General features: G+C 38.6%; 7 protein-coding genes and 1 non-coding gene across 11 annotated transcripts; 5 read left to right on the top strand and 3 right to left on the bottom strand.

Moving 5' to 3' along the window:
- Positions 1–71: 71 nt before the first annotated feature.
- On the top strand, positions 72–2,058 carry LOC111433634 (pentatricopeptide repeat-containing protein At4g16470). The gene is made up of 2 exons (XM_023070735.1): positions 72–364; positions 563–2,058. Exons 1-2 carry the CDS (start codon positions 246–248, stop codon positions 1,863–1,865), a joined length of 1,422 nt encoding a protein of 473 aa, XP_022926503.1. The 5' UTR covers positions 72–245; the 3' UTR covers positions 1,866–2,058.
- Positions 279–6,837, top strand: LOC111433633 (inositol transporter 4-like). Of its 2 annotated transcripts, none has more exons than XM_023070733.1 (7): positions 279–364; positions 4,348–4,568; positions 4,652–4,722; positions 4,950–5,285; positions 5,359–5,466; positions 5,558–6,166; positions 6,261–6,837. In XM_023070733.1, the coding sequence occupies exons 2-7, from the start codon at positions 4,433–4,435 to the stop codon at positions 6,726–6,728; spliced, it is 1,728 nt and encodes a 575-aa protein (XP_022926501.1). In that variant the 5' UTR covers positions 279–364; positions 4,348–4,432; the 3' UTR covers positions 6,729–6,837. The 2 variants fall into 2 exon arrangements, with proteins under 2 accessions (XP_022926501.1, XP_022926502.1); XM_023070734.1 differs by lacking the exon at positions 279–364 and adding an exon at positions 3,975–4,018.
- Positions 2,601–2,692, bottom strand: LOC111433948. The gene has a single exon (XR_002708886.1). It is a non-coding gene; the product is annotated as a small nucleolar RNA SNORD96 family (small nucleolar RNA).
- Positions 6,838–7,533: 696 nt separating the features above from the next.
- Positions 7,534–9,703, bottom strand: LOC111433635 (U-box domain-containing protein 4-like). The gene is made up of 2 exons (XM_023070736.1): positions 8,134–9,703; positions 7,534–8,026 (listed from the first exon to the last, which is right to left on the bottom strand). The coding sequence occupies exons 1-2, from the start codon at positions 9,448–9,450 to the stop codon at positions 7,964–7,966; spliced, it is 1,380 nt and encodes a 459-aa protein (XP_022926504.1). The 5' UTR covers positions 9,451–9,703; the 3' UTR covers positions 7,534–7,963.
- A 3,771-nt stretch (positions 9,704–13,474) lies between these two features.
- Positions 13,475–18,131, top strand: LOC111433661 (E3 ubiquitin-protein ligase UPL5-like). 2 transcript variants are annotated; one of them, XM_023070784.1, is made up of 4 exons: positions 13,475–15,610; positions 16,724–17,044; positions 17,189–17,313; positions 17,569–18,131. In XM_023070784.1, the coding sequence occupies exons 1-4, from the start codon at positions 13,699–13,701 to the stop codon at positions 17,830–17,832; spliced, it is 2,622 nt and encodes an 873-aa protein (XP_022926552.1). In that variant the 5' UTR covers positions 13,475–13,698; the 3' UTR covers positions 17,833–18,131. The 2 variants fall into 2 exon arrangements, with proteins under 2 accessions (XP_022926552.1, XP_022926551.1); XM_023070783.1 differs by having other exon boundaries at positions 16,724–17,313.
- A 1,384-nt stretch (positions 18,132–19,515) lies between these two features.
- Positions 19,516–20,530, bottom strand: LOC111433708 (cytochrome c1-like). The gene is made up of 3 exons (XM_023070864.1): positions 20,435–20,530; positions 20,041–20,172; positions 19,516–19,962 (listed from the first exon to the last, which is right to left on the bottom strand). The coding sequence occupies exons 1-3, from the start codon at positions 20,447–20,449 to the stop codon at positions 19,681–19,683; spliced, it is 429 nt and encodes a 142-aa protein (XP_022926632.1). The 5' UTR covers positions 20,450–20,530; the 3' UTR covers positions 19,516–19,680.
- A 2,295-nt stretch (positions 20,531–22,825) lies between these two features.
- LOC111433705 lies at positions 22,826–24,344 on the top strand. 2 transcript variants are annotated; one of them, XM_023070861.1, is made up of 5 exons: positions 22,826–23,450; positions 23,528–23,636; positions 23,720–23,801; positions 23,921–23,972; positions 24,053–24,344. In XM_023070861.1, exons 1-5 carry the CDS (start codon positions 23,187–23,189, stop codon positions 24,197–24,199), a joined length of 654 nt encoding a protein of 217 aa, XP_022926629.1. In that variant the 5' UTR covers positions 22,826–23,186; the 3' UTR covers positions 24,200–24,344. The 2 variants fall into 2 exon arrangements, with proteins under 2 accessions (XP_022926629.1, XP_022926630.1); XM_023070862.1 differs by having other exon boundaries at positions 22,829–23,450; positions 24,076–24,344.
- Positions 24,345–25,040: 696 nt separating this feature from the next.
- On the top strand, positions 25,041–26,083 carry LOC111433706. Its single transcript, XM_023070863.1, has 4 exons — positions 25,041–25,290; positions 25,368–25,561; positions 25,675–25,726; positions 25,839–26,083. Exons 1-4 carry the CDS (start codon positions 25,204–25,206, stop codon positions 25,950–25,952), a joined length of 447 nt encoding a protein of 148 aa, XP_022926631.1. The 5' UTR covers positions 25,041–25,203; the 3' UTR covers positions 25,953–26,083.
- Positions 26,084–26,188: the final 105 nt, after the last annotated feature.

Here is a 26,188-nt window from a genome sequence, read left to right as displayed (position 1 = left end):
CAAGCCGAAATAAATAGATATATATATATATAAAGAAATAATTAGAACCATTTTCTTTTAATGTAGCCCAAGCAAGCGCTACTTTACTTTGCACCCGGGCGTTACCGTGCCGCCGCCAATGGCTATTATTTGCAAATTGCATATTTCGTCTCTCAGCCGCCACAGCTTCTCTTCTTCGTATCGCCGTCTTCCCTTCGAATGTCCCATCTGAAACCTCCTTTGTTCTGTTTCATCGAAATGCTGGAATGCGCCTCTGTGGTCGGCCTTCTTCTTCCGGCGTCATTCATCTGTTCACCAAGTCGATTGTAGCCGGCGCAACCGCGACCATTCGTCGTCGGCATAAATCTGAATACGCCAACGACAGGTTTTCAGCTTTCCTTATTCATTTCCTCTTAATTCTTTCTTATAGTTGCCTGTTATGTATAATTTTATATACTGCCCTAAGAATTCTTCTGCTCGACGCTTAAAGTATCTCCTGCTTGATCAAATTTAATCGCGAACCTTCTTTTCATTTTTAGGGTTTTGGGTTTTAGGGTTTTAATCTATCCTTAGAACTTTCCAGGTTTCAGGTGAAGCCACATCAGAAAGATTCCTCCTCCTGGGATAGAACCTTTAGGAGCCTATGTATAACGGGGAGATTGACCGAAGCGGTTGCACTTCTGTGCTGTATGCCCTTCCAATTTCACTCCAAAACTTACTGCCTTCTGTTACAAGAATGCATTTTCAGGAAAGAGTACATGAAAGGAAAGAGAATCCATGCTCAAATGGTTGTTGTTGGACATTTACCCAATGAGTATCTCAAAACCAAACTGCTGATATTATATGCCAAATTAGGTGACTTAGAAACTGCAAATATTCTTCATGAGAAATTGCTGGAGAACAGTCTGGTTTCATGGAATGCATTGATTGCTGGATATGTACAAAAAGGGTTTGGAGAAGTTGGATTGGAGCTTTACTTTAAAATGAGACGAACTGGTTTAATACCTGATCAATATACCTTTGCATCAGTTTTCAGAGCCTGTGCTAGCTTAGCTTCTTTGGAACATGGAAAGAGAGCTCATGGAGTTCTGATTAAGTGTCGAATCGGCGACAATGTTGTCGTGTCTAGTGCCCTTGTTGATATGTACTTCAAATGCAGTAGCATATTAGATGGTCATAAGGTATTTAACAAATCTACAACTAGAAATGTGATTACATGGACTGCTTTAATATCAGGGTATGGCCACCATGGAAGAGTTTCTGAAGTTTTGGAATCCTTCAATAGGATGATAAATGAAGGTTACCGACCGAATTACGTTACATTCCTTGCGGTTCTTACTGCTTGTGGTCATGGGGGTTTTGTTTCGGAAGCATGGCGATACTTATCGTTAATGAAGACGACGTATGAAATAGAACCAAGAGGGCAACATTATGCTGCCATGGCAGATCTTCTCGCGCGGGCTGGGAGGTTGCAAGAGGCATATGATTTTGTTGTCGATGCACCTTGCAAGGAGCACGCTGTTATATGGGGTGCTTTGGTCGGGGGTTGTAAGGTTCACGAAGACATAGATTTGATGAAACATGCAGCAGCAAATTACTTGGCATTGGATGCTGGCAACGCTGGGAAGTATGTGGTTTTAGCAAATGGGTTTGCGGCGTCTGGCTTGTGGGATAATGTTGCGGAGATTAGAGGTATGATGAAGAAATCAGGAATGAATAAGGAACCTGGTTACAGCAGAATTGAGATTCAAAGGGAGTTTCACTTCTTTGTTAAAAGTGATAAATCTCACAAACAAGCCGAGGAGATTTATAGAACCATTCACAGCATCACTGCGATTTTAAAGGATGCAGGCTCTATTCGTGAACTAAGTGAAAACTCATTGTAGGGAGTTAGTTATATTGAATCTTTTGGCATAGCCCCAAGTATAGGACATTCATATGATCTGATAATCCATCCAGTTCAAACTATCTGATCTAAGTTACAAATGTTACATTGGGTTAGATTTTGTTCTTCGATTTTTTGTTTGGTGTGACACATTCTTCTTGAATTAAACATACTATCTATATCTAAAATTTCAATATAGGCTCATTCTGTCGCTAAAAGGAGTTGGTAAGATACCTTTAGGATGTCATTGGTAGTACTACAAAACTTGTATGCTAATCAGTAACAGCTCTTAGGAATTTCTTTTAGGAAAGGAACAGAGTTTTGTGGCTTGAACAATGATTTTTCTCTCTTAATATGGATTAAATTCAATAATTGTTCATTGAGTTGACATGTTTCAACAATTGACAATGATCATCTGAAGACAAAAAAAGCCTGCCTTTCTGCAAGTAAATGAACTTGGATGAAGATAAGAAGCAAATAAGAGTAAATTTGAATTTGATTATCTGTTCTGAGAGATATACATCAGGTAAAGCCTGGTAATTATGATAAGAAACATGCTTTGAGGAAGAAGGATTAAAGATGCCCAGATCGCAACCATATCCCAAAAACATGTCATGACGATGAAGAACAAAACTTGTCCATTCTTCCAAGAGATTTATAATCTGCAAAAGAAAATGAAAACAAAGAACTCCCAGAAACATTTAACAGAAAAGCGAAAATTTCATAGCCAAATTGGATGCCTCGGAATAGCGGATTAACAGCAAGGCTTAGAAAAAGCCGTTCAGTCCCGAAAGATGGTATTTTGTTAAGCGATATCGTCATTGGCATTGGCAATTGGGCATGAAGAATTTAAAGAAAAACCTAAGAATGTTGGTCTCATGGCCAGTCCCAAATGGTAAAGGCAGCAACGCTGCTCCACAAGGCAATGGAATATGATGCCACCAGTCGACGGAAGCTCCAAAGAGGAGCCATCAACGTCAACTGAAATTCCTTTGTGACGTTAACTTTGGCACTATACAAACATCAACAAGTTCGCTCCAAATCAAGTAAGGGATTGGATCTTAAATCCCCCGCCACACACAATCAGTTAAACAACGCCATAAATCAAAATCGAAACAGAAATTCCAGTAACGAAAAAAATAATTGAATGTCTCAAGGCCAATCCAGACAGTAACGGCAATGACGATGGAATATGAAACCATCCATTACGGAGGATTTCCTTGAAAAGGAAAGCCAGTCTGCTTCCTCCGAGTAAAAATCTTCCTCGAAGTAGTTCCCCATCGCATTAAAACACATACAAACACAAACTTTCAAAGAAAAAAATAAGAATCATCCAAACCAAACAACATAAACAAAGCACATATATCAGAAAGGAGCATCTGAGAAGAAACTAACAAAGTATTCTTATGAACAGAGAGAATTTTAATCAGAGCTCGCAAGAGGACCAGGGCGGAACTATGAATGTTCTTGAGAGAAAGCGCGGTCTATGGTGAGAATATAAAGAAGACGCTGAAAATTGTAAACCGTTGGATTTTTACACAAACAAATCTCGGCCCTTAGATTTAGAATTGTCTAGGGCTACGCAGTTTCAAAGTGCAGGGGTATAATCGTCCATCCGAGTTAAAACATTTTAGGCTTTTACCTTTTCCGACCATTTTCTCCTCATTCATCATAATCCAGAAAATCTAGAATAATTAAAATAAGGAAAATGCAAATTAGGAATTGGAATATAAATTAAATATAAACAAATAACAAATAACAGAATTAAACCAGAAAAAAAAAAAGAAAAAGAAAAAAAGCAGAAGAGTGGGAAATATGTGTCGGAATAACCAGAAATTGGCGGGTGGAAGGAAGTTTATGAAGATGGGTTGGTGTGGGCGACATCCATTGTCGTCTCCGACGAATAAGGGAAGTTTGAAATGCAGGCAGTTCAAAACACGAACTTCCGACCATGAATTTATATATTCTATCTTGAGTGATTTTAAAATAGAAAACAGACTCATCTAAAGCGATTAGCCTCACGTAACCACTTCCATCGCTATTATTAGCTTCCTATTTATATATATGTTCTTATTACCTCTGCTTTCCAAGAACACCCACTTCTACTCTCAGCTTCTTCTGCTGTGTTTAACCCCAAATTGACACGAATTATTGGTATGATTCATTTTCTTTGTCTCTCTTCTTGCTGCCTAACTTATCTTATTGGATTGGATAGCTCTGACTGTGTTTCCATATTGAGGTATAACCAAGTTCATACGAATCTTGTTGAGTGAATCGATAAAATCATGGGACAGAGTGGATCAGAAAACGCCCATGCATTTAATTGTAAGCTGCTGAAATAGAATGTACAATCAGAGAGTGATATGACTTTTTATGGATTTTATGGTCTATAAGAACACAATTGGTTGAAAATTAGATGATATTGATTTGATTTTCGTTTGTTTGTTTAATGGCTGTAAAGAACTCGATTTATTCCCGTGCAGGCTGTTTTTGAAAATATTAAGGTTCCCCCATCTGTTATTACGAACGTCTGGAGTCAGTAGGAACTCTTGAAGGGATCGAGTCAAAATGGTGGAAGGAGGTGCTGCAAAGGCAGACAAGGCAGAGTGTTTAGAATGTTGGCAAACAACATGGAAGACACCTTACATTATGCGCCTTGCTCTGTCTGCTGGGATCGGTGGTCTCCTTTTCGGATACGATACCGGTAATTCCCGACCTTGACATGGTGTGGTTCGATGATGACAAGTACAATGATGTTATTTACCACTTGATTGCAATGCATCGCAGGTGTGATCTCTGGGGCTATGCTTTACATCAGAGAGGACTTTGAAGTTGTTGATAGGAAAACATGGCTACAGGCAAGTTATCTGCTGGTTTTATGTCTCTTGCTGGTTTTATGTCTCTTTTAGGTAGTAATGTGAGACCCACCTCTATTGGAGAGGAGAACGAAACATTTCTTGTAAGAGTGTGAAAACCTCTCCCTAACAGATAGTTTTAAAACGTGAAGTTAACGGCAATATGTAATGGGCCAAAGTGAACAATAGTTGTTACTGAGTATTTATTTTCACCCTTTGGTTATGCACAGGAAACCATTGTAAGTATGGCTGTAGCAGGTGCTATCGTGGGTGCTGCAATAGGTGGCTGGATGAATGATAAATTTGGACGAAAAAAGGCGATTTTAGTCGCCGATGTAGTGTTCTTCATTGGTGCAGTTGTCATGGCTGTCGCTCCTTTTCCCGGATTCATTATCGTCGGGAGACTTATAGTTGGGTTCGGGGTCGGAATGGCGTCGATGACAGCTCCTCTTTACATATCAGAAGCTTCCCCTGCTAGAATTAGGGGTGCTCTTGTTAGCACTAATGGCTTGCTAATTACAGGAGGGCAATTCCTTTCCTATTTAATCAACCTGGCCTTCACTAAGGTAAAATGGATCTTCTTTTTTTGAATTTTGTGTTCTAAGTTCAAACTCGAGTTCTTATGAATCTGTGTTGCAGACCAAGTTAACATGGCGTCTGATGCTTGGAGTAGCAGGAGTGCCACCTCTGGTTCAGTTTGTTTTGATGTTATCGCTGCCCGAGTCTCCTAGGTGGCTCTACCGACGGGTTAACTTTTTAAATTGCTACCATTTTTTTCCTCAAACAAGAGTAGCAGTAGACTGATCAACTTACTGATACGCATTTATGGCGATGACAGGATAAAGTAGATGAAGCAAGAGCCATTCTGGAGAAAATCTATCCTGCCGATCAAGTTGAGGATGAGATGAGACTGTTGCATGAATCTGTGGAGACTGAAAAGGCAGAAGAAGGAGCTATTGGAGATGGCAGTATCATAGCCAAAGTGAAAGGTGCTTTGAGCAATCAAATCGTCCGAAGAGGGCTCTACGCCGGGATCATGGTGCAAGTAGCTCAGCAGTTCTGTGGTATCAACACTGTCATGTACTACAGCCCAACCATCATCCAGTTTGCTGGATATGCTTCCAATACGACAGCCATGGCGCTTTCTCTCGTTACTTCCTTTCTCAACGCTGCTGGCTCCGTTGTTAGCATGGTATCGGTTGACAGATATGGTAGAAGACGTCTTATGCTCATCTCGATGATAGGGATTATCACCTGCCTAGTGGTGTTGGCTGGAGTGTTCTTCCAATCTGCTCATCACGCTCCGCCCGTCGACGCCTTGGAATCTTCTCACTTTGGAAGCAACTCCACTTGTTCAGCTTATGCCTCAGCTCCAGATGCATCTTCATGGAATTGCATGGCATGTTTGAAGCAACAATGTGGCTTCTGTGCCAATGGAGATAGTGAGGTGAAGCATGCTTCTTAATTGCTTTAAATTCTTCATACCAATGACAGTAACAAATTAACAGACACTCATAACCATATGTTGAATGAATTATCAGTATCTTCCTGGAGCATGCTTGGATTTGACAAAGGATGTGAGGAGCTCATGTCGGTCGAAGCACCGAGTATGGTTCACGGAAGGCTGCCCGAGCAAAATAGGGTTCTTGGCTGTGGTGGTGATGGGGCTTTACATCATTTCATACGCACCTGGAATGGGAACAGTTCCCTGGGTGTTGAACTCTGAAATTTACCCACTCAGATACAGAGGAACCGGAGGAGGAATCGCTGCAGTTTCAAACTGGATTTCGAATCTGATTGTGAGTCAGACATTTTTGACATTGGTGGAAGCTCTTGGGGCCGCTGGTACATTCCTGCTGTTCGCAGGATTCTCATTTCTTGGACTCATTGGTATCTATTTCTTGGTACCTGAAACTAAAGGGCTGCAATTCGAAGAGGTTGAAGAGCTCCTCAGGCAAGGGAAGAATTATAAGAGCAGCAGAGGCCAGAGGGAAGTTTCGGAACAATAATCCTCCAGAATTGACGCGAACTTTGATTTATAACTAACTTAATGTTTCTTTTGGTGTTCCTTGTGAGAAACTTTTAATAAGTTGGAATAAATTATGGTTTGTGTGTGTTCTTGTTACTGGTTTTTGGTTGAATTTGTGTTTATAAAGACTCTGATGCTCACATCTGAGATTAAGCCCAACAAAAACTAATTAACAACTGATTAATAAAGCATTAAACTAGGCTAATTATCTAACATTTTGTCCTACAACAGTTCATAGACATCCCAAACTCCAGCTTCACCCCGAAAAACAACCGAGGTTCATTATTGTTTTACCCTGGATGAAAGAGTTTGGAAGGGTACCCTTCAGCTGAAGGACACCGACACTCGGGTCATGTAGAAAAAACATATCTGCTGCTCTGCCCGCTAATAATTCACTCCTAAACGACAAGAGGCAGTAAGAGACTTAAACCCTACAAAATATTTTTAAATCTATGGTGGGGCATATCCCACAGAGCACAGCTTGTGGCCTTCAACAGAGATGATGGGTTTATGTTCATGAAAATTCAACGCCCTGACAGTTTACCCATCTCATCGATTTCTTTAATCATCTTGAATGCACACATCATTTTCCTTCCCTCCGCCTAATTTCTCAAAACTTCTCTACTACTTTTGACATACACAAGGCAGATTTTTCTTCTCTTGTTTTTATCCATTATGTCATATGAACTTCCCAAGCTTTTCAGACCACTGAACACAGCGAAGTTTCAAGCAATCCATGAGAAGGAGAAGCAGAGATATTAACTTGTGTTCAATATACAACACAGTGAAGAAGAATGCAAAAATTTGTGCAATTCCCAGCTTAAATATGTAAAACAAGAAGATGAGTTCCACAGAATTTGGGTTCACCCATACAAGACAAGACACACGCAACCCAATCAGAATTTCATCAAATCCCCAAACCCAGAAAACCAAACCAAGTGATATTCCACTATTAGCAAAATGGAAAGTCATTATAAGGATAGGATATCCCAGAACCTAGTTAACAATCATACATCTTCTTCTCTAACCGTCAGTTTTTGGCTTTACTAACTGAACTACTAACACTACTTCCTTCTACAATCACAATTCCTCCAACATTCTCTCTCAACCACGCTGTACAAAAACAAAAACCACTCCCTATATACAGCAACCACGAAACCACTACTTAATAATACAATTACCTTCTAAGAAAAACCCACCTAAGGCCTTCCGTTTTTAAGGACTTGATGAGGATGCTTCATGTCTTGGTTCTCTCAAGTATCCCAGAAGCGTTTCCGCCTGCAAAAGTGAGTAAATTTCATCAACAAGTTGTTCATTTCATAGAATCAGTTAAAGAGTTCGTGAAATGATTGGAGACTCTTGACTGATCGGTTCAGGGTAATCACCTTGTGCTTTGCTCGAACGCTTCCAGTCTGAGAAAGTGCGACCAGAGGTGGAATTCCACCTTCCCTTACGAGCAACCCTCTATTTCTCACACTCTCAACACACAATTGCAAGAGTGTTAATACCGCGAACTCTTTTCCTTTCACTGACCCATCTTCAATTGCTTCCACAAGCGCAGCAATTCCACCCTCTTCCACAATAGCATCCTTCCCCTCTTGAATCCCAGCCAGGCTACTCAGAACCACCATCGCTTTCTCTGCCAAACCCGTCCCTTGCTCTGCTACCAGCGCCACCAATGGCTTCACAGCTCCGGCGGTAACAGTCCGCTCCTTGTTCGGCTTGATTGAGCAAAGCTTGTAGAGCGTCGTGAGCGCGTCCTTTTTCCCTCTATTCGATCCATTCAATAGTAAAGATACCAGTGGTGGGATGGCCCCGCAAACCCCAATCGAAGTTTTGTTCTCCTCCAACAGAGCGAGGCTCATCAGAGCACATGCCGCATTCTGTTTCGAAGTTTCGGTGCCGGTTTTGAGCACATAAACCAGTGACTTAATGGCTCCAGCGTTCGTGATGATAACCTTGTTAGACTCATGGAGTGAGAGATTCAGCAGGGCGGTTACAGCGTGTTCTTGTGTCCATGGATCGGTAGATCGAAGTAGAGGAATTAAAGCAGGAACGGCGCCGGACTCCCCAATGAGTACCCGATTATCGGACCGGTTCTTCGCCAGAAGCCTCAGCTTAGCCGCCGCAGATCGCTTCACAGCAACTGATGATGACTGAAGCCCATCGATGCAGATCTTGACAGTCGGCTGCAGATCTTCGGGCGAAATACTCTCAATAATCTCAGTGGAGAAATTCTCCCTCTGCAGAAACCCTAAGCATGGCTCAGGCTCGGTCTCAGCATCTCCACCTTCTCTTTTAGAAACAACCGCCATGGACGGTAAGCTCGCAAGTCTCTGCAACTCACCCGAAATATCACTGCTACAAGCAGAGAAATCACTGAAAGCATGAGAAAGTTCGAGAAAATCCTCTTCCTGTTCAGACGATTGGCTAGCCCACTTAGGGCTGCGCGATGCCAACTCGCCAAGCCTGATGTCGATGACAGAATCAGTGAGATTCTCAGAGATGCAGCCTGATTTCCCGGCCACCGACCCATTAAACGTACAACTATTATCATCTTGAAAGAAATTGGAACGAATAGTTCGCATAGAACGGCCAATGTTCCTACTAATTTTACTGGAAGTTGTAGAAGTCGGACTGTAACAATTCCTCCCCAAAGGAAACCGATTAGAACTCGAATGAGAATCCTCAATCGACACCATTTCCAAAAGCGGAAAGAAAAATCTCTGTTCAAAAACCCCCAAAATTAAACTTACAGCGAAAATTCCAGTCTGTTTCTCAGGAAAATTTCATGGCCGGAAAAGTAGAGAGAGAGAAAGGAATCTGATGGCGGAACGGAACAGGTATTTTTGCTTTCTGTGTGTGTTGTTGTTGTCGTCGTTGAGCGCCTTTACTCCAGCTTTGGCATCTGGGTTTCGATAGAGCTACAAGGCCTTGTATGGTTCTAATCGTCACAGCCCATTTTAATAACTGAAACTTGGGGCCCGGCTTATCTGATCAAACTCATCTCGGCCATCCATTTGTGCAGGGTCGAGGGTTTGATGTGACAACGGTCACAGCTCCGTGGCGCCTGCTTTCGTCTTTGGCTTAGACAGCTCTCTTGTGGGGTATGGATTCCCTCGGTGGGACCGTCGGCAAGTCAGCATCGTTTCAGCTCCCAAATTACAAATATGCCCTTCCTAATATTAGTTTGCTTAAATTATTAGTTTTAAGTCCGTGGCTTTTATGTCATTCCATTTAACAAAATATTTAACTACCCAATTTTGTGTTCAACGTATTCTTCCTTCCACATTCAATTTTATCAACAATATATATATATATATATATATATATATATATATATATCTCATTCATGGATTTAATAAATATAAAATTAATATTTTATGATTAGTTTATATACATTGAAACTTATAATTCATTTGAATTCTGTAAATTATTTAAAAAACGAAAAATCTAGATGAAAATATAACTTATAAATAATAAAAATATAAATAAATAATGGATATGTAGAATTGAAATTATATATTCATAATTTCAAATAGACGCGTAGGAATTTAAAATAAAATTTGCGTGATATATTTGTTATCCTTTGTACAATTTATTTATTATTATTATTATTTATGACCTGCGAGAGAGCTACGGCTACGGTGAGGGTGCGGGATCCACACAGTATGTGTGTGGGTATTACGTGGCAGAATCGCGTATGGGGCCTCACGACAATTGTCAGCATACAGCTGTAACTTTAGTGGTGAAAATAACACGTGTTGGCACAACATTACGCCGTACCGGATCCACGCCCACGCTTCGTTTGTGTACTCTTCAATTTTTATTTTTATTTTTTTAACAGGCTCACGTGCCATGGAGTGGCTGTGCACACGTGCCTGGCGGCGGAAGGAATTTTCCAAAGTCAATACTACGATTTCAATGGATGAGGAGGCAGCCGTGGTCCTCAAATTGCTCGCTCACCACCGGCATTAATATCGGCAAATAAAAATTCCAAAAAATTAAATAAATAAATCAAATTTTAACCACTTATTACGTGAGAAAAGGGGAGTTGTTGCAAATCATTAAATACATATTTTTATTTAGAAAATATTTTAAAATAGAAAATAGATGGTTAAATGAGGAGGGCCGGTTTCCCAACAAAGGGCAGGCATGATGTATCCTCCATTAAATTAATTCCCATTTACGCTAAAAATAAATAAAATCAATAAAAATCCTTTTTTTTTTTTAAATAAAGATCTCCCAGGCATTAATATTAACTATAGAGGTTAGGTGGAAGATTGTTTGCCCAAAAAAGGTACACACAAAAAAAATTAATATATTAATTTTCATGACGTTAAGAGAAAAAAATAAAAATAAATATAAAATGGTTGGTGATATTGATTTCTTAGGCCGCACACTTCCAAGGTGATGATACAATCAATGGGGCATTAAATATAAATTGTGTCCGTTTCAGATTAAGTGCCGAAAACAATAGTTATTATAAAATTAAGTAGTTTTAATTTGATTTATGGTAATGGCCCAACATGCTTAGCTGTCAATCACCCTAATTGCACTTTGATTAGACACTCTTGTAATTAATAAACATTTAAATTATTAGATTATAATTTCGTTTGCGCCTATTTTTGGATTCTATACGTCGTATCAGATTTTTCGACCTTTATTTATCAATACTTTTTAAATTTGAATTATAATACCCAAGAACGTAGGTTTATCCTTATCTTATCCATTACGATAACAATTAAAAAGTATATATGCGTTAGATTTTGATTTCAAAAAAAGGTAAACATTTAAATGACTGTAAGGTTTGGTAGGGAAAGGAGGATTAATATAATTAAATGTGTGGCTCCAGAAGTCTTGGGTTTGTTCAATGCCACTTAGGAACTTTAGCTCAATTTTTTTTGGTTCTGGATCTTTCAATGCTTCTAGAAACCATTTGATGGGTCTGGTAAATTTTGAAAACTGTAATTTTTTTTTAAATATATGTTTATATAAATAATTAATAGATTTATATAAATGTTTTTTTTTATTAACGGAGATCATAAAAATACGAACACGAGCAATGATGTTTTGTTTTTATTTTTTACTAAAAGAATATAGATAAAAAAGACAAAGAAAGAAAAAGGCAATTTCAAAAAGTGGATCTCTTTTAAAATAAAATAAATCAAAAGACAAGACATGAAAACAAACTTAGTCCAATTAAACTTTTTTTTTTTTTTAATTTCTTTAAATATAAAATAAAAAGATAATGGCACTTGAAAGATCAACACTAGGATTAAGGTAGTAAACCACAATCACAACCACAAATTAAATATATATATATATATATATATATATATTTATTATTATTATTTTTTTTAATGGTAAAGTAGTCGGTGATTCAGGTGGGTAAGTAAGAAATGTTTGGTGCATTTAAAAAGATGGAATAAATAATGTTTGGCTCTGATTTTTTCTTATTATTCTTTAACCTAATTATTTTTATTTTCCCAAAAAATAAAATCATATTTTTCTCATTTAATATTGAGTTGTTCAACCTCCTTCCTTCCACCATTTAATTCTCCTCCTAAAGTCAACCTCACTTTCCCCCATTTAATATTCACACTTCTCCCTATACTTCAATTCAACATTTAATTTTCATTATTCCCACTATTTTTTAATTTAATTAATTTTTCCAGTCATTAATACCGAAATATTATTTGGGTGCATCTCCAATTTGCCAAGAATGAAACGGGGTGGTCTCCTTGGGCTTGGATTACTGTAGGCCCATTTATCAAAGCCCATTGGGCTTCTGTTCTCACCAGCCCAATTCACGATTTTCACACGAATGTACCTTGCATACAATACGAATGTACCTTGCATACGATACTTTCAAACGTTATTTGAGATATACTCAAAATGACATGATTTTGTATGAGAAACGGACTAGGAACTCAACCTTGTACGATGAGAAATGCTGCCAGAATGAAACAAAACAAGATATTCAAATTTAGTCGTTTTGTTCGACGTGTTTGGTTTTGTGGAATTTGAATAAATTACAAAAGGTGGAGTGTTGTTGGATTGGATGATAGCTTTTAAGTATAAGGTGAAAAAGTAGGCAAATTGTGCGATGGAATGTGAATGTACGCAATATGAAGAGAAATCGAAAGAGATTCTTTTTTCAAATTTGAGATAGAAAATTATTTAATCGGCTTCAATTTGTTGGCCATGAATCATATGCTATAATGTATTATCGCTCGGTTTGAATTTTGAGACATTCCAAACATGAGAATGTCATTTTAAATTTGTAAGTGGTTACTTTATTGAAAATTCTAAAGAAAAAAAAAATTGATATAATTAAGATAAAAATAAAAAAGATATAAAAATGAGAATAATTTGTGATATACTTAATTAGAAATTGGAAAGGTATTAATATTAATGAAAAAAAAAAAGTTTAAAAGAGGGAAAATTGGTAAATAATGGGGGAGACACGGTAAAATTGAATTGTTTTTAAAAAAAAAGAGAATAAAAGAATGGACGGTGGAGATTAGTCGTAGTGGCGTAGGACTTGACTGATTTATTCTCGGTTTCAATAAAAACTAAACGATTTAGGAGGAAATTTCAAATCCGGAAGTTTGTTTTGTAGGGAGACTTTAAAGGATGACGTGGAGAGATCAGGGCCATACAGCTACTAAAACTATTTACGTTACAGTAAAGTTTATTGATTATCGCTTATGAATTGGGAAGTTTAGAAATATAATTTGCATAAAATTTGGGAGTGACGCCTCTGACGTGAACCACTCCAATTTTCTTCCTCGTTTGTTTCTTCACTTTCTCTCCGATCTTCTCCCATCGCCGCTTGCGCCCCCACGCCGACCTTCTCTTCTCCACCGCCGAATCATTCTACGTGCTCTTGTTTTTGACCTTGGGCCTTTGGTTTTACATGGTGGTCTGGTGGCTGCCCACCTTCAATGTCTATCGCCGAATTTCCTACCAACGTCGATCACGTCCACATCAATAGCAGCAGCCCCAACGCCGCCGATCACTATCAGCTTAATCGCAACCATTCCCAGGGTCATCGTCATCCTTGCGTCTCATCCAAGCGCAAGTTAGATGAATATGCTCCCAATTTCGACGATGATGACGAGGACGAGGACGAGGACGTTCACTTGTTTAACTTAGTTTCTGTCAGAATGAAGAGGGGTGAGACGTGTGTGATCGACTGCTCTTCTGACGGCCGGCTCGGTGAAGGGACTAGCACCGACTGTGAGCAACGGGATTTTGATGCCCTTTCGACCTCTTTGGCGGCAGAAACCTCGCCAGAGCCCACTCCCTCTTCGTACGAGTTGCAATTTTTTGTTAGAACGATCTCCGCTGGGAATACTATGGTAATGCTTGCAAATATTAACGATACTGTGATGTCGCTTCATGAACGCATTCAAGCTATTACGCGTATACCAATTTTCGAGCAGAGATTGATATATAGGGGAAGGCAACTCCGGCACGAACAGACACTCCTCGATTGTTCGATACAGAACAATGCGGAGTTGCAATTGGTTGGTCGCATGAGAAGCACGGAGCATCCGAAGGCTTGGCAGATTGTTGACGATATGGTTTCGTTGATTCTACGACTTTATAGGGGCGAAACTGTGTTTTCTGCTTTGGAAATTATCACTACCTCGATGACTGATTTCTTAAGTTTGGCTACGGCAACGGACTTAGATCAGACAATTAAGCAACTCCAAATTTTCTTGTCCCTCTCCGCCCCAGCTGCGCTAGTGATGCTTTATTTGTCTCCGATGAAAGGTAATAAAGAGTGTGCTGATAATCTGATTAAGCATTTTATGGATTTACTTCGCCATTCAGTTTCCAAACAGTTGCACAAGTGTTGTGCGATTATAGCATTAGAATTTTGTAATTTGCTTAGGAGAGATAATCCGGAGGATAGTTTATATGTTTTATGCCGAAGTACTCTGGGTTCATTATTGGAGGCTGATGCAATTGCTTGCGGGATGAGATGTATAGAAAGTGTTAGGGAACCCATCAAAACACTTGAACTCATTCCGTTTGTTGACGAGTTAGCCAATAAATTGTCCATCGATTTGTCCTCAAGTATACGGTCTCCCACAAGTGCAGGGCCTTCTGCGACTGATATTCGTGATTTTACAGCATTTTCGCTTCCTTTGCACAAAGCAATTGAAGGACAACTGAGTTTTCATTGCTCCAAGCGTGTGCCTCTGTATAGGGGAGGTTATAGAGATCCTTCTTATGGTGAAGAGGGCGAATTTCTTTATAATATATATCTTGGTTTGTTGAAAAAGATGGATATGTGCCTTCAAGAAATGCAAAATTTTTTGGTTGACAAAGAAAAGGGGGACCATGTAATCCCATATCCCGGATGGTCTCAATATCTTGCAATTCTAGAAAAATTGAATAGCACCTCCCATCTCTTCCAGGGTCTTGAAGAAGAATTTTGGACAATCATGAAGCCAAGGAAATCTTCTATTTGTGAGCTTATTGTGAGATTTGCAAAACGAGGCGATGATTACTCATGGATTCTTTGCCATAAGGATGTAATGAATTCTGAATCTAGAAGGCATTTGTCGATGCTCATGTTTCCAGAGCCAACAGAAGATTACGAAGAGTTGCAGGAAATGCTGATTGATAGGTCCCAATTGTTGGAAGAATCGTTTGAGTACATCTCAAATGCAAGTGTTGAGGCTCTACGCCATGGACTCTTTATGGAATTCAAGAATGAGGAAGCTACAGGTCCTGGTGTCTTGCGAGAGTGGTTTTTTCTGGTCAGCAAGGCTATTTTTAACCCACAAAATGCCCTTTTTGTTGCATGTCCCAATGACCGAAGAAGATTCTTTCCCAACCCTGGTGAGCTTACTGACATATTTCTTTAATAGCATGTTTCATTTAATACGTCTTCTTCTGGATGCAAATAAGTGACCTTGAATGCCATACATTGCCAAACGTTTTTTCACTTTTAATTAGTATTTTAGTTGTTTTTGCCAAGTATGACAGGTAGACCAAGTGATGCTTAAACTGCTGTTTTCAACCATGTCAATGGCCTAAATAGGTTTATCATTTATGTGATTGAATTTTACTGAAAACTATTGAGGTTATCCATGGCCCATCAGAAGAATTTTTTTATCTATTGTGTGCAGGAGCAAGTTTTGATGTATATACTTTTTTATATAAGTATTTTGTTTAGCATCACTTGTTCACCCAAATATAGGATTCGTATAGTGTTTTTCATTAAAATTGATGCTTATGCCTCATACCACGTCAAGGCTTCCTCCTTGCCTCTTCAAGAGGAAAAGCCTCAAGGCTGCCTTTAGTCTTTTTATAATATTGGGGAAAGGCAGAAATCACGATAACTAGAAAACTGAAAATTTGTTATGAACTTCCCTTTTAGATTCAAGTCATTAATCTTAGGTAAAGTGATCGGTAATGCATTGGTTGAAAGGTTTCTTTTTTGGATAAAAGACAGTGATTTCATCCCAAAAATTCAAAGGTACTGCCAAAGAGATAAGATATCTCTTTCCGATGAAAAATTCCAAAAGATCAACTTGGTTGGAAGGTTTCATCATGTAAAAAGCAAAAAGGCAACTCTTTGATTGATTTCATGATCTGCTATTCCTTCGAATTATTACCTGTACCCCATACTTTAATTTCCTTGCTATCGATTGAATGTCTTATTCCCATTTATAATGCAGGTGTTACTTTACTACTATAATTGAAGAATAAGAAGTTTGAAAATTATTCTTTGCTAATAATAAGTCTTAATCTCAACAAGAAATAAAAGCAGTTCTTTTAGTACAGCAATATAAAGTATGTGGGAAGTTGTATTTATATTTTCATCCTAGACATTAGGGTTCATTACTGCATTGTGCTTCTACTCAGTTATGGTGCTGTTTATAAATTATGTGATGCAAACATTAGACGCAAATTATTCTTATCTTTACCTGTAATGATTACATGTTGCAGCTTCAAAGGTGGACCCTATGCATCTCAATTATTTCAAATTTTCTGGCAGAGTTATTGCACTAGCTTTGATGCATAAAGTGCAAATTGGTATCGTCTTTGATCGTGTTTTTTTCTTGCAATTGGCTGGAATGTGCATCTCCTTGGAGGATATACGAGATGCTGATCCATACTTATATAATAGCTGTAAGCAGATTCTTGATATGGACGCCAATATTGTTGATTCAGATGCTTTAGGACTTACATTTACTTACGATTTCGAGGAGCTAGGAACAAGAAATGTTCTGGACCTTTGCCCAGGAGGCAAAGACATGGTTGTCAATAGTAAGAATCGTGGGGAATATGTTAAGCTTCTAATAGAGAACCGCTTCATGAAATCTGTCTCTGAGCAGATATCACATTTTGCAAGTGGTTTTACTGATATACTTTCTGACAAAATATTACACGAATGCTTTTTCAAAAACCTAGAGCCTGAAGATCTTGATTGGATGCTATATGGGAGTGAAAGTGCAATCTCTGTTGAAGATTGGAAGGTGCACACCGAATACAATGGCTACAAAGAAAATGATCTCCAGATATCCTGGTTTTGGAAGGTATGCATTTCTAGAATTGGTTTTTACTTTTTAGTAGCTTCTTGATTAGTTTACTTCTGCCCGGTTTGCCTGCTATTGCATCCCATAACTTTACATTCCTTTCAATCTTGTGGCATTTATGCATTATCTTTCACAGCAATTCAGGTAGTGAGTGAAAACTTTATTAAGAATGATGGTATCTCAATTTCTGAATGTGCAAGTACGCAGCTTCTGTTAGTGAATGAAACCTATGAACTCCCTATATTTCATCTGCAGATTGTGTCCGGGATGACACTGGAGCAGAGGAAGAATCTTCTGTTCTTCTGGACTTCAGTCAAATACCTTCCAGTCCAGGGTTTCAAAGGCTTGGCTTCAAAGCTCTACATTTACAAGTCTTCGTCTCCATGTGATCATCTTCCTTCTTCTCATACATGCTTTTTCCGGCTGTGCTTCCCGCCGTACCCCACCAAGTCTATCATGAAAAGTCGCCTTCAAATTATCACTCAAGAGCACGTCGGATGTAGCTTTGGTACATGGTAACCCCCCTTTTGCTTGGATTTTGTCTGCACATATTTTTGTTCTGGCCTTGTACAGAATCCACAGATAAGAATGGCCATCCCCGTGTTTTGTGATCAGACTTTTATTGCAGCTTCTAAGGTTTTATAGTCCTAGTTAATTTTCAATAAAATGTCATTCCTAATTTTCAGTGTCCAGAATTGTGGTACCCAAGAGGAAGAATATTCTCTTACGCTAACTCTTATGGATTTCTTTGTATTAATTGCAACTTTAACTCTCAACTGTAAGTATTTTTCCGTTGTGTGTACAAGTTCTTTATAGAAGAGTTCAGTATAGTTCCCCATCCCATTATCTTCACATGAAGTTTAGGCAAATTTACTTATTTGGTCATTGAAGTTTAACATTATTTTGGGTTTAGTACTTCTGTCCACTTTTCTGTTACTATGTGATATTATTATTTTTAATTAAAATGTATGTTTTTCATTTTTTTTTTCTTTCCTCCTTCCCCTATCCACTCTGGATAGGGGTGTACATCCAACCCGCTAACTTGAGAATCCAACCCGACTCAATCTGAATTATAAGAGTTGGATTGGATTTAAAAGGATTTTGGGTTTGGGTTGGATTTAAAAGGATTTTAGATTTGGGTTGAGTTTGTTTTTTGGAACCTGATTTGGTTCCGGTTGAGTTTGTTTTTTGAAACCTGATTTGGTTCCGGTTGAGTTTGTTTTTTGAAACCTGATTTGGTTCCGGTTGAGTTTGTTTTTTGAAACCTGATTTGGTTCAGGTTGAGTTTGTTTTTTTGAAACTTTTGGTTCAGGTTGAGTTTGTTTTTTGAAACCTGATTTGGTTCAGGTTGAGTTTGTTCTTTTGAAACTTTTGGTTCAGGTTGAGTTTGTTTTTTGAAACTTTTGGTTCAGGTTGAGTTCGGGTTTAATATTCAAATTATTGGATCAAACCGACCTCATTCGAAAATCTTTAAAAAAAAAAAAAAAAATAGGCCCAAGCCCATGCAGCTCAAGTCTAGTGCAGCTCAAGTCTAGGAGTCGTCGTCTTGTGTCTGCCTCTAGCACTTTTTGCATTTTGCGGTTGTCTCTTTGACTCTCTCTCTCCTCTTTGACCATGAGTTCGAGACTTTGTTTCGCAATCTCATACAATGAATGATGAGACCATACTTTGTCTAGCAAGTCGTCGTCTTGTCTCTCCTGTCCCTAGCAACTTTCGTTTTCATCATTCTCACACACCCTCTCGGTTCTCTCTGTGTTGTCATTTGACTTCTTAGCTCTGTGTTTCTCATCTGACTTTTTGACTTGACACTCCATTGTTTTACGACCCGAATCCAACACCCAACACAGAATTAGAAGATTGGTGGGCATTGTTGTTGCATTCATCTTCATCTTTTCTTCTCTTTCCTCTCCATATTCTTTAAAAAGGGAAATCATTTCAGATCTGGGTTGTTCAAGATAAAGAAGAGGGGTAGAAGAAAGAAGATGAAAGGAGATAGGTTGAGAGCGTCCATGGGCGAGAAAAGGAAGGAGTTAAAGAGTTCAATCATCTATGATGTACTTTGTTTCTTTCAGCCTTCTATCTTTTTAGATATATACTATATGTTGATTTTAGCCCTAACATTTAAATAATATATTCAGTAACTAAGTTAATGGTAAGGTTTTGTTACCATCCAAACCATGCTATGTTGTTAGGGAACGAAGATTTAGAACGAAGTAAAATATGTTTTTATTGAAAGGTAAAGAACAAACCAAAGGTAGCGACTGTGAAACACAACATAATACCCATTCTATCTCCCAACCCTCATCAGTTTGCCTCACACTGAGACAACAAATAAACCATTCAACCGAATTTGCTTCATTCATTCATTCATTCCTCTGCTGGTGCTCCAGCTTCCTCTTTCCCTTCTGCAGCCTCACCCTCCTCTTTCTCCACCTGCACCTCTTCCTCTGCTGCTACCTCCTCCTTCTTTTCCGCCTCTTTCTCCTCTACCTCAGCCACCGCTGCCGGGTCCACTGCCTCTGCTTCACTGGCAGCTTCCTCTTCTACAGACCCTTCAGCTACATCTACTGTCTCTTCTACACCCTTTTCCTCAGGTTCTGGCACTGCAGCTACATCAGGCTCCGGCGATTCTACGGGGGTTGATTCAACCTACAACACCCAGATAGCACAATTCATTATAAGTTGTAATCCAAGTGGGAAGAAAATATATTTTCTTCTTTTGCTTGCCTCCACAGCTTCTCCCTTTGGTTCTTGTGCAGGCTCTTCAGCTACAGCTACTGCCTCTTCTACAGCCTTTTCCTCTGGTACGACCACTGCCGGCTCCTCTGCCGCTGGCAGTACTACAGGGGCTGAATCAACCTACAACACCCACATCGCATAATTGATCAATTCAAAACTAAAAGTAGCTTATAAGCTGCGATGATCCAAGAAAAAACATGTCAAACAGTATTCACTGGCATTCGTTTGTTTTGTTCTTTTGCTTGAAGAACACGAACCAATACAGAAAATCCCACATTGCAAGATCAGTTAGAAACATTTATATAATATGAAATTAAAAGGGTTTCAAAAGGGTTTGATCTGCATCAAATATTACAAAAACTGAACCCAAAGCTAGAATTACCTCAACGGTGGCCATTTGAGAAAGGTGAAAGGAAGCAAAGAAAGTGAAGAATGTGAATTAAAAAGGAAAACGCCCAGATGAGCTTAGAGTGAGTTGATTGAAGCATTAAACAGAGAGAGAGGGTTTATATAGGTGTATGACAAACGCTGGATTGCAATAAAATATAATAAGGTTGCTGGAAACAGAGCCATGTGGACTCCACGTAATTCTTTACTCATTTTGCCACCTCATTTACCCCCACATTCTTTGTCCACCTCTACATACTTTCCTTTTAAAACACAAAATCATAGACACTTAACAAATTTATGTTTTTGCGACGCCATAAACGTGAAAAAGATGTACACATCGGGAATTATTGAGAGAAGAGTCTCATGTCGACTAATTAAGGGAATGATCACGAGTTTATGAGTAAAGTGATTAAAGCTTATAATAAGGACAATATCATATCATTGTAAAGTCTTAAACCTAATAAATAAAACTTTTACGTCCTGCCCCTCGCGTAGGGCTGTGGCTGAAGTGGAGACCGGGCCAACAAATGCGATCTCGACCGTTGAATGAACACAGAGATGGGCCCCATGAAACAGAAGTTGTGCTGGCGTGGCAGGGCTTGGGAATGTAACCGCCCTTCCGATTTGGAAAGGGTCCACCTGGATTTGGTTTCCAGGTCGGACGCTCGTGACCCCGGCCCCACCTTTGCTACCCGCCATTTAATTTGCCACGCCATACCTCACTCATTTCAATATTCTCCAACATACAAATCTTTCAACCTTACTCCCCAAATTACCCACTCCAATTTTAAATTTATATAAAATTATAATATGAAATATTAAAATTATCTGAAATTAAGACCCACTTAGTGCCTATTTCAAGGGTTCAAATTCTTAGAACCATAGAAACTCACAAATTTTCAAGTTTCTAAGTTTTTTAAATGTCACACCAAATATTAAATCCATTGCATAGCATCATTACTCGTCGCATTTTGAAAATATTTGAATTTAATCGATATTTTCTTGTTTATTAAATAAATAATTATGAATTGTAATTGGGATTAATTGAAGAAGTAAAAAAGTGAAAATTGGGGACGGTAAAAAAGTAGAATAAAAAAAAAAAAAAGAGGGAATTAGAGATGTGGATCTCAATACATTTTGGTGTTTGGAATTAAGCCAAGTGGTCAATGGAAATGCGTGCCATCATCATGCATTGGCCTTGCCTTCTCTCTACTATTATTATTTTAATTAATTATTATAATATCCAAAAGTCTGATTGAAAGCTGGACGGCGGTGATCGCCTTTCCCACGGGACCCACCCTTGTACTACAATATTCTTCGCCACGTGTATATTCCTCCCTGAAACGCATACTTCTCTGGCGTTTTGCTTCTTTTTTTAAATTTCCATTTATTAATAAATGTCTAAATTATAGAAATTATCGATAAATTTTATCTGTATTAAAACAATACTTTAACAAATGTTTCAAACTTACTATTAAAATTGAATTTTATTTTTAATGACAAAATAAGATTCGATTGGGCATGGGTGGGATGTGTGGATGGTGATGGTGGGAGACAATGCGTTACAATGTGAGTGGATGTAGGGGATTAGGGTAGCACGTAGGCATTGATGACGTGGACCACTGTCCCAAAGATTACATTGTGATTGTGGGACCCCTTGGTCAAAGTCAACAGTTATAAACCTCAATTATTTTGATCAAGGAGAGGCCGAGTCATGTGGTGTGTTACCATTTTTTTTTTATTTCATATTTTTGTTCCCCCCATTTATGAATTATGATTCAGAAATTATTCCTCTTGTTTGTGGATTACCATCTCCCCCACATTTATGCCCATGTGGGTTAATATATTTGAAAGTAAATTAATCCAAATATTTTTTAATTTTACCTGTTATATTTAAAAGTTTCGTTAATCTTTTTGAACTTTCGTAAAAATCTAAAAAATAAAATTTTAGAATATTTTAGAATTTTTTTAAATTTTATCGTTAATAATAGCTGAGCCAACAATATAATTCGTATATTTTAAGTTTCCAAAGTTTTTTTTTTATATATATTTTAAAGAAAAAATTATGACGTGGATAGAAGAAATTAAATCACTAAAAGTAATAAAGTATGGGCATCTAAATTTTTAATGTGATAAAAAGTAATACGCGGCATGTAACCACGTCAGATCAGGTAGGCAAAAGGAAAGTCCAGCTTGGAAAAAAAAAACAGATAATTATTTTGGTGCTCCCACGTGGCACTGAGGTTATTTATTTATTTATTTTACACAATTTGTAATGAGAAAAAGACATCGAAAATTCATATAAAAATCTTACTTTTAAATAAATATTAAGCTATTCTTAATTACTTCAAAAAAGAAAAAAAAAACATTTTTCCTTAAATTTTAATTAGCTAAAGAATATTTTTGGAAATGTTGAATCTAAGCTTTTAGATGTTCTTTGTTGTCTACGTGGATTCGGAATTTTGCAGATATCGACGGAGGGCAGTCGGGTGTGGCGGCCGAAGTCCCCGACGGTGTGATGTTTGGGGCTTCGGAAGCCACCGTGTTCACTGTTCAAAGATTCTTGCTTGCAGAGCCAAACCAAACACCCAAGTTCCTTCCTTACAGAACCCTTACGGTGGAAGGAAGGGAAAGGCATCTCCCATGGCTATGGCTATGGCTATGGCTATGGCTATGGCTATGGCCGCCCTATTTCTCTCACTTCCTCATCACCCATCACCTCCATTTCACCCTTCCAAATTCCAATGGCTTTGGCGTTTTCTTCTGCACCAAGTTTCGTCCATTTCCCCATCTCAATCTCAAACTCCAACATCCTCAACGTCCCCTCTCTTCCCACCACCAATAACTCCCGCCCATCGCCGGCACCGTCGGCCAAGCGTCGAGCCTCTCTGAGCGTAAAATGTCACGGCGGTGACGCCGAGCCGGACAAAAAAGACCCTTTTGAAACAATCGACAAACTTTACAAGGACATAAAGAACGAACACATCGCTCCCTTCCAACCCAAATCTGTAATTTTACCATCTCATCTCTCCTCCCTTACAAACCATCAAAACAGAGGGTTTGAATTTCTTGTTTCATTTTGCAGAGGAAGCCGAACTTCATCTCTAATTTCATCAATGCCTTACAGAAAAGAATAATATTCTTAGTGCAGCCAACAAATGATGGACCGATGGTGGGTGTTAAATGGAGAGTAGGTACATTCTCCAAACTAAAATCTCTTAGTTTATTTCAGTTTAGAGCCGAAATTTGAGAGGTTTAAGGTTGTTGGTAATGGCAGGGTGGCATAAACCCCTGATGGTGTGGGATAATGGTGTCGGCATCCATTTCCACCAAAGCTATGTTGGAAAGTTGCTTATTAGGTACTTGAATTCAATCTATTTGTTTCCATTTTCAACGTCTCTTCGAGCTTTCTGCCATAGACGCCAACTAAATCCTTCTCTGTTTCGTTTTTCTTTGAAACTGAATGAATTGGATTCAGCAACTTGGAGAATCTACTAGACCCTGTTCTTCGCCTAGCGCCCAAAACACTGGTGAGTGAACCTACACACCTTCTTTCTCATTCCATTAGGTACTCTTTCTATATGTTATATAAAACCCATCTCTTTCTAAGACTTACAAATTTGTGGGGAACAGAGGAATTGGAGTTGGGTGCAGGGAAAACAGAGGAGAGCTGCAGCCCTGTGTGTGGGTTTCTTCCTCCTCATTCTCTCGCTCTTCTTCTTCAAGTTTTGTGTTCGGTAGGGCCGGCGTTCTATAATTTGCAGAGCCGAACAAAGAAAGAAGGGACAGTCAACTTCTTATGCATTTCAAATACACACATAAATTTCTACTCAATTGTTTCAAAATTGCCCTTTCTACGATGTTTCAAGTATAATGCAAGTTCACTTTGTCATTTACATTAATTTTACCAAAATGCCATGGTCCCTCATGTGCTGTATTAACGATTTACTTGATTGGTGAGCGTACTATGCCAATTCGTCAACATTTTGTTAGCGATACTTATGATAAACACTCGATCGGTTGAATAGAAGTATATAGTATGAAGTTCATGAATTTAATAAATATATAAATAGGAGGATAGTGTCCAGGAGTTGGTTGAGTTAAAGTGAATCAATCCAAACTTATTACCTAATTTCATCCTTAAATTTGCCAAATTTGTATGCTAATCAATTAGTTTTAGTCTAAAAAGTCCACCTAAATTTCTCTCACGGACATTCTTACAGACATAATATGTAACAACGTACGCACGCGTTTTAAAACATAATATGTAACAACCCAAAACGGACAATATCGGTCAATTATGGACTTTGGATTGTTACGAATGATATCAAAGTTAGACATCGTGTGCCAACAAGGACATTAGGCTCGAAGGGAGGGTAGATTGTGAGATCCCACCTAAGTTGGAGAGGAGAACAAACATTCCGAGTGTGAAAACACCTCCCTCGTTTTAAAATCGTGAACCTGATGACGATACATAACGTACTGAAATAAACAATATAATATTATGTTGGGCAACAAAGATTCTTGCTTGCAACTAAATGAAAAGAACGAAAAAGGAGGTTCTTTCCTTGTGGGGGCACATTGAGAAGCCAAGTTTGCAACACTAGACGTTGCCCACCGCCCGCTGCCAAGCATCAACTCTATCTGTGCGTAAAATGCAATGGCAGCAACAAAAGCTGGGTGCCGGGAAAAGATGACAACGACAACGACAAGACTCTCAAAAGAGTCCACAAACTTTACGAGGTGATCAAGAACAAAAACATGAACCAGGTGTATGAGGTAATAGCAGATGAACTTCCCGATGCTTACAATTCCATCCCTGCAATACGAGTCTTCCGAGCCATATTGGTAATTTCACAAATCCCATCTACCTCTTTTTCTTTTTCGTCTTCTGTTGATAATGGTTTATTATGTATGTGTTGCAGTCAATGTTAGAATTCTTCTCTCATATCTCCAAGACCTTCGTAAACAGCCTGAAATTCACAGCGAAGCCAACAACAAAAAATGGATCGATGGCGGGTGTTAAATGGAAATTAGGGTGGCAGAGAACCCTGATGACGCTGGGAAAGGGAATCGATATCCAGTCTCACCATATCTATGTAGGAAAATTGCTTATTGGGTATTGGAAACTGTTTCTTTAGTCTCTTGCCAATTCCTTACCTTCTTCAAGTTCTCAACTTGCAAACTCAAACTTTCTTCGTTTTCTGTTTTCTTCGAATGAATTGGATTCAGTAACATGGAGAGGATAATGGATGCTTCGGTTCAGCAGAAGCCCATAGAAGAGGTGAGTGAAGTGTTCAGTACAGGAGATCTTACTTCTTCTTGGCTTAGATAATTTGTTAATACATATATATATATATGCAATGATCTTACTCCTAGCAACTGCAAATGCTTAGGAGCAGAAGGATTTGAATTTGGAGCCGTCAAAGAAGAGGCGAGCAGCACCATTGTATCTGGGCTTCTTCTTCTTTGTTCTCTCGCTCTTCTTCTTCCAGTTTTCTGTTCGTTAATGGCCGGCGTTTGAGGTGGCTACTAAAAAAGTGTTTCAGAATTGCCTTTTGAGCTGACTATAATCTTTCAATTATGATACATTTGAATCGGGGCTTCATTGCGTTCAATAATCATTTTAGATTTTTTATAATTTTTCATAACATAAAACTCAACGTGCATAGTAATTAAATATTTTTAAATAAGCAAACGAACACTAGAGGTAGTAACATTTGACATTAGGAGGTTTTAGCAGAAA

This window comes from Cucurbita moschata, unplaced genomic scaffold (assembly GCF_002738365.1).
Source record: "Cucurbita moschata cultivar Rifu unplaced genomic scaffold, Cmos_1.0 Cmo_Scf00043, whole genome shotgun sequence".
Taxonomy (NCBI): domain Eukaryota; kingdom Viridiplantae; phylum Streptophyta; class Magnoliopsida; order Cucurbitales; family Cucurbitaceae; genus Cucurbita; species Cucurbita moschata.
The sequence above is the reverse complement of the archived record's forward strand: the minus strand, read 5'-3'. Positions and strand labels throughout refer to the sequence as shown.

Coding starts and splice junctions, on each gene's coding strand:
- LOC111433635 (XM_023070736.1), bottom strand. CDS start 9,450: ATGGTGTCGATTGAGGATTCTCATTCGAGTTCTAATCGGTTTCCTTTG. Junction 8,027..8,133: donor GCGTTCGAGCAAAGCACAAG/GTGATTACCCTG, acceptor TCACTTTTGCAG/GCGGAAACGCTTCTGGGATA.
- LOC111433705 (XM_023070861.1), top strand. CDS start 23,187: ATGGCTTTGGCGTTTTCTTCTGCACCAAGTTTCGTCCATTTCCCCATC. Junction 23,802..23,920: donor GTTGGAAAGTTGCTTATTAG/GTACTTGAATTC, acceptor AATTGGATTCAG/CAACTTGGAGAATCTACTAG. Junction 23,973..24,052: donor GCCTAGCGCCCAAAACACTG/GTGAGTGAACCT, acceptor TCTCTTTCTAAG/ACTTACAAATTTGTGGGGAA.
- LOC111433706 (XM_023070863.1), top strand. CDS start 25,204: ATGAACCAGGTGTATGAGGTAATAGCAGATGAACTTCCCGATGCTTAC. Junction 25,291..25,367: donor GAGTCTTCCGAGCCATATTG/GTAATTTCACAA, acceptor TATGTGTTGCAG/TCAATGTTAGAATTCTTCTC. Junction 25,727..25,838: donor AGCAGAAGCCCATAGAAGAG/GTGAGTGAAGTG, acceptor GCAAATGCTTAG/GAGCAGAAGGATTTGAATTT.
- LOC111433634 (XM_023070735.1), top strand. CDS start 246: ATGCGCCTCTGTGGTCGGCCTTCTTCTTCCGGCGTCATTCATCTGTTC. Junction 365..562: donor TCTGAATACGCCAACGACAG/GTTTTCAGCTTT, acceptor AGAACTTTCCAG/GTTTCAGGTGAAGCCACATC.
- LOC111433661 (XM_023070783.1), top strand. CDS start 13,699: ATGTCTATCGCCGAATTTCCTACCAACGTCGATCACGTCCACATCAAT. Junction 15,611..16,723: donor AAGATTCTTTCCCAACCCTG/GTGAGCTTACTG, acceptor TACATGTTGCAG/CTTCAAAGGTGGACCCTATG. Junction 17,314..17,568: donor AGATATCCTGGTTTTGGAAG/GTATGCATTTCT, acceptor TTTCATCTGCAG/ATTGTGTCCGGGATGACACT.
- LOC111433633 (XM_023070733.1), top strand. CDS start 4,433: ATGGTGGAAGGAGGTGCTGCAAAGGCAGACAAGGCAGAGTGTTTAGAA. Junction 4,569..4,651: donor CCTTTTCGGATACGATACCG/GTAATTCCCGAC, acceptor AATGCATCGCAG/GTGTGATCTCTGGGGCTATG. Junction 4,723..4,949: donor ATAGGAAAACATGGCTACAG/GCAAGTTATCTG, acceptor GGTTATGCACAG/GAAACCATTGTAAGTATGGC.
- LOC111433708 (XM_023070864.1), bottom strand. Junction 19,963..20,040: donor CAAAGGGAGAAGCTGTGGAG/GCAAGCAAAAGA, acceptor TGGGTGTTGTAG/GTTGAATCAACCCCCGTAGA.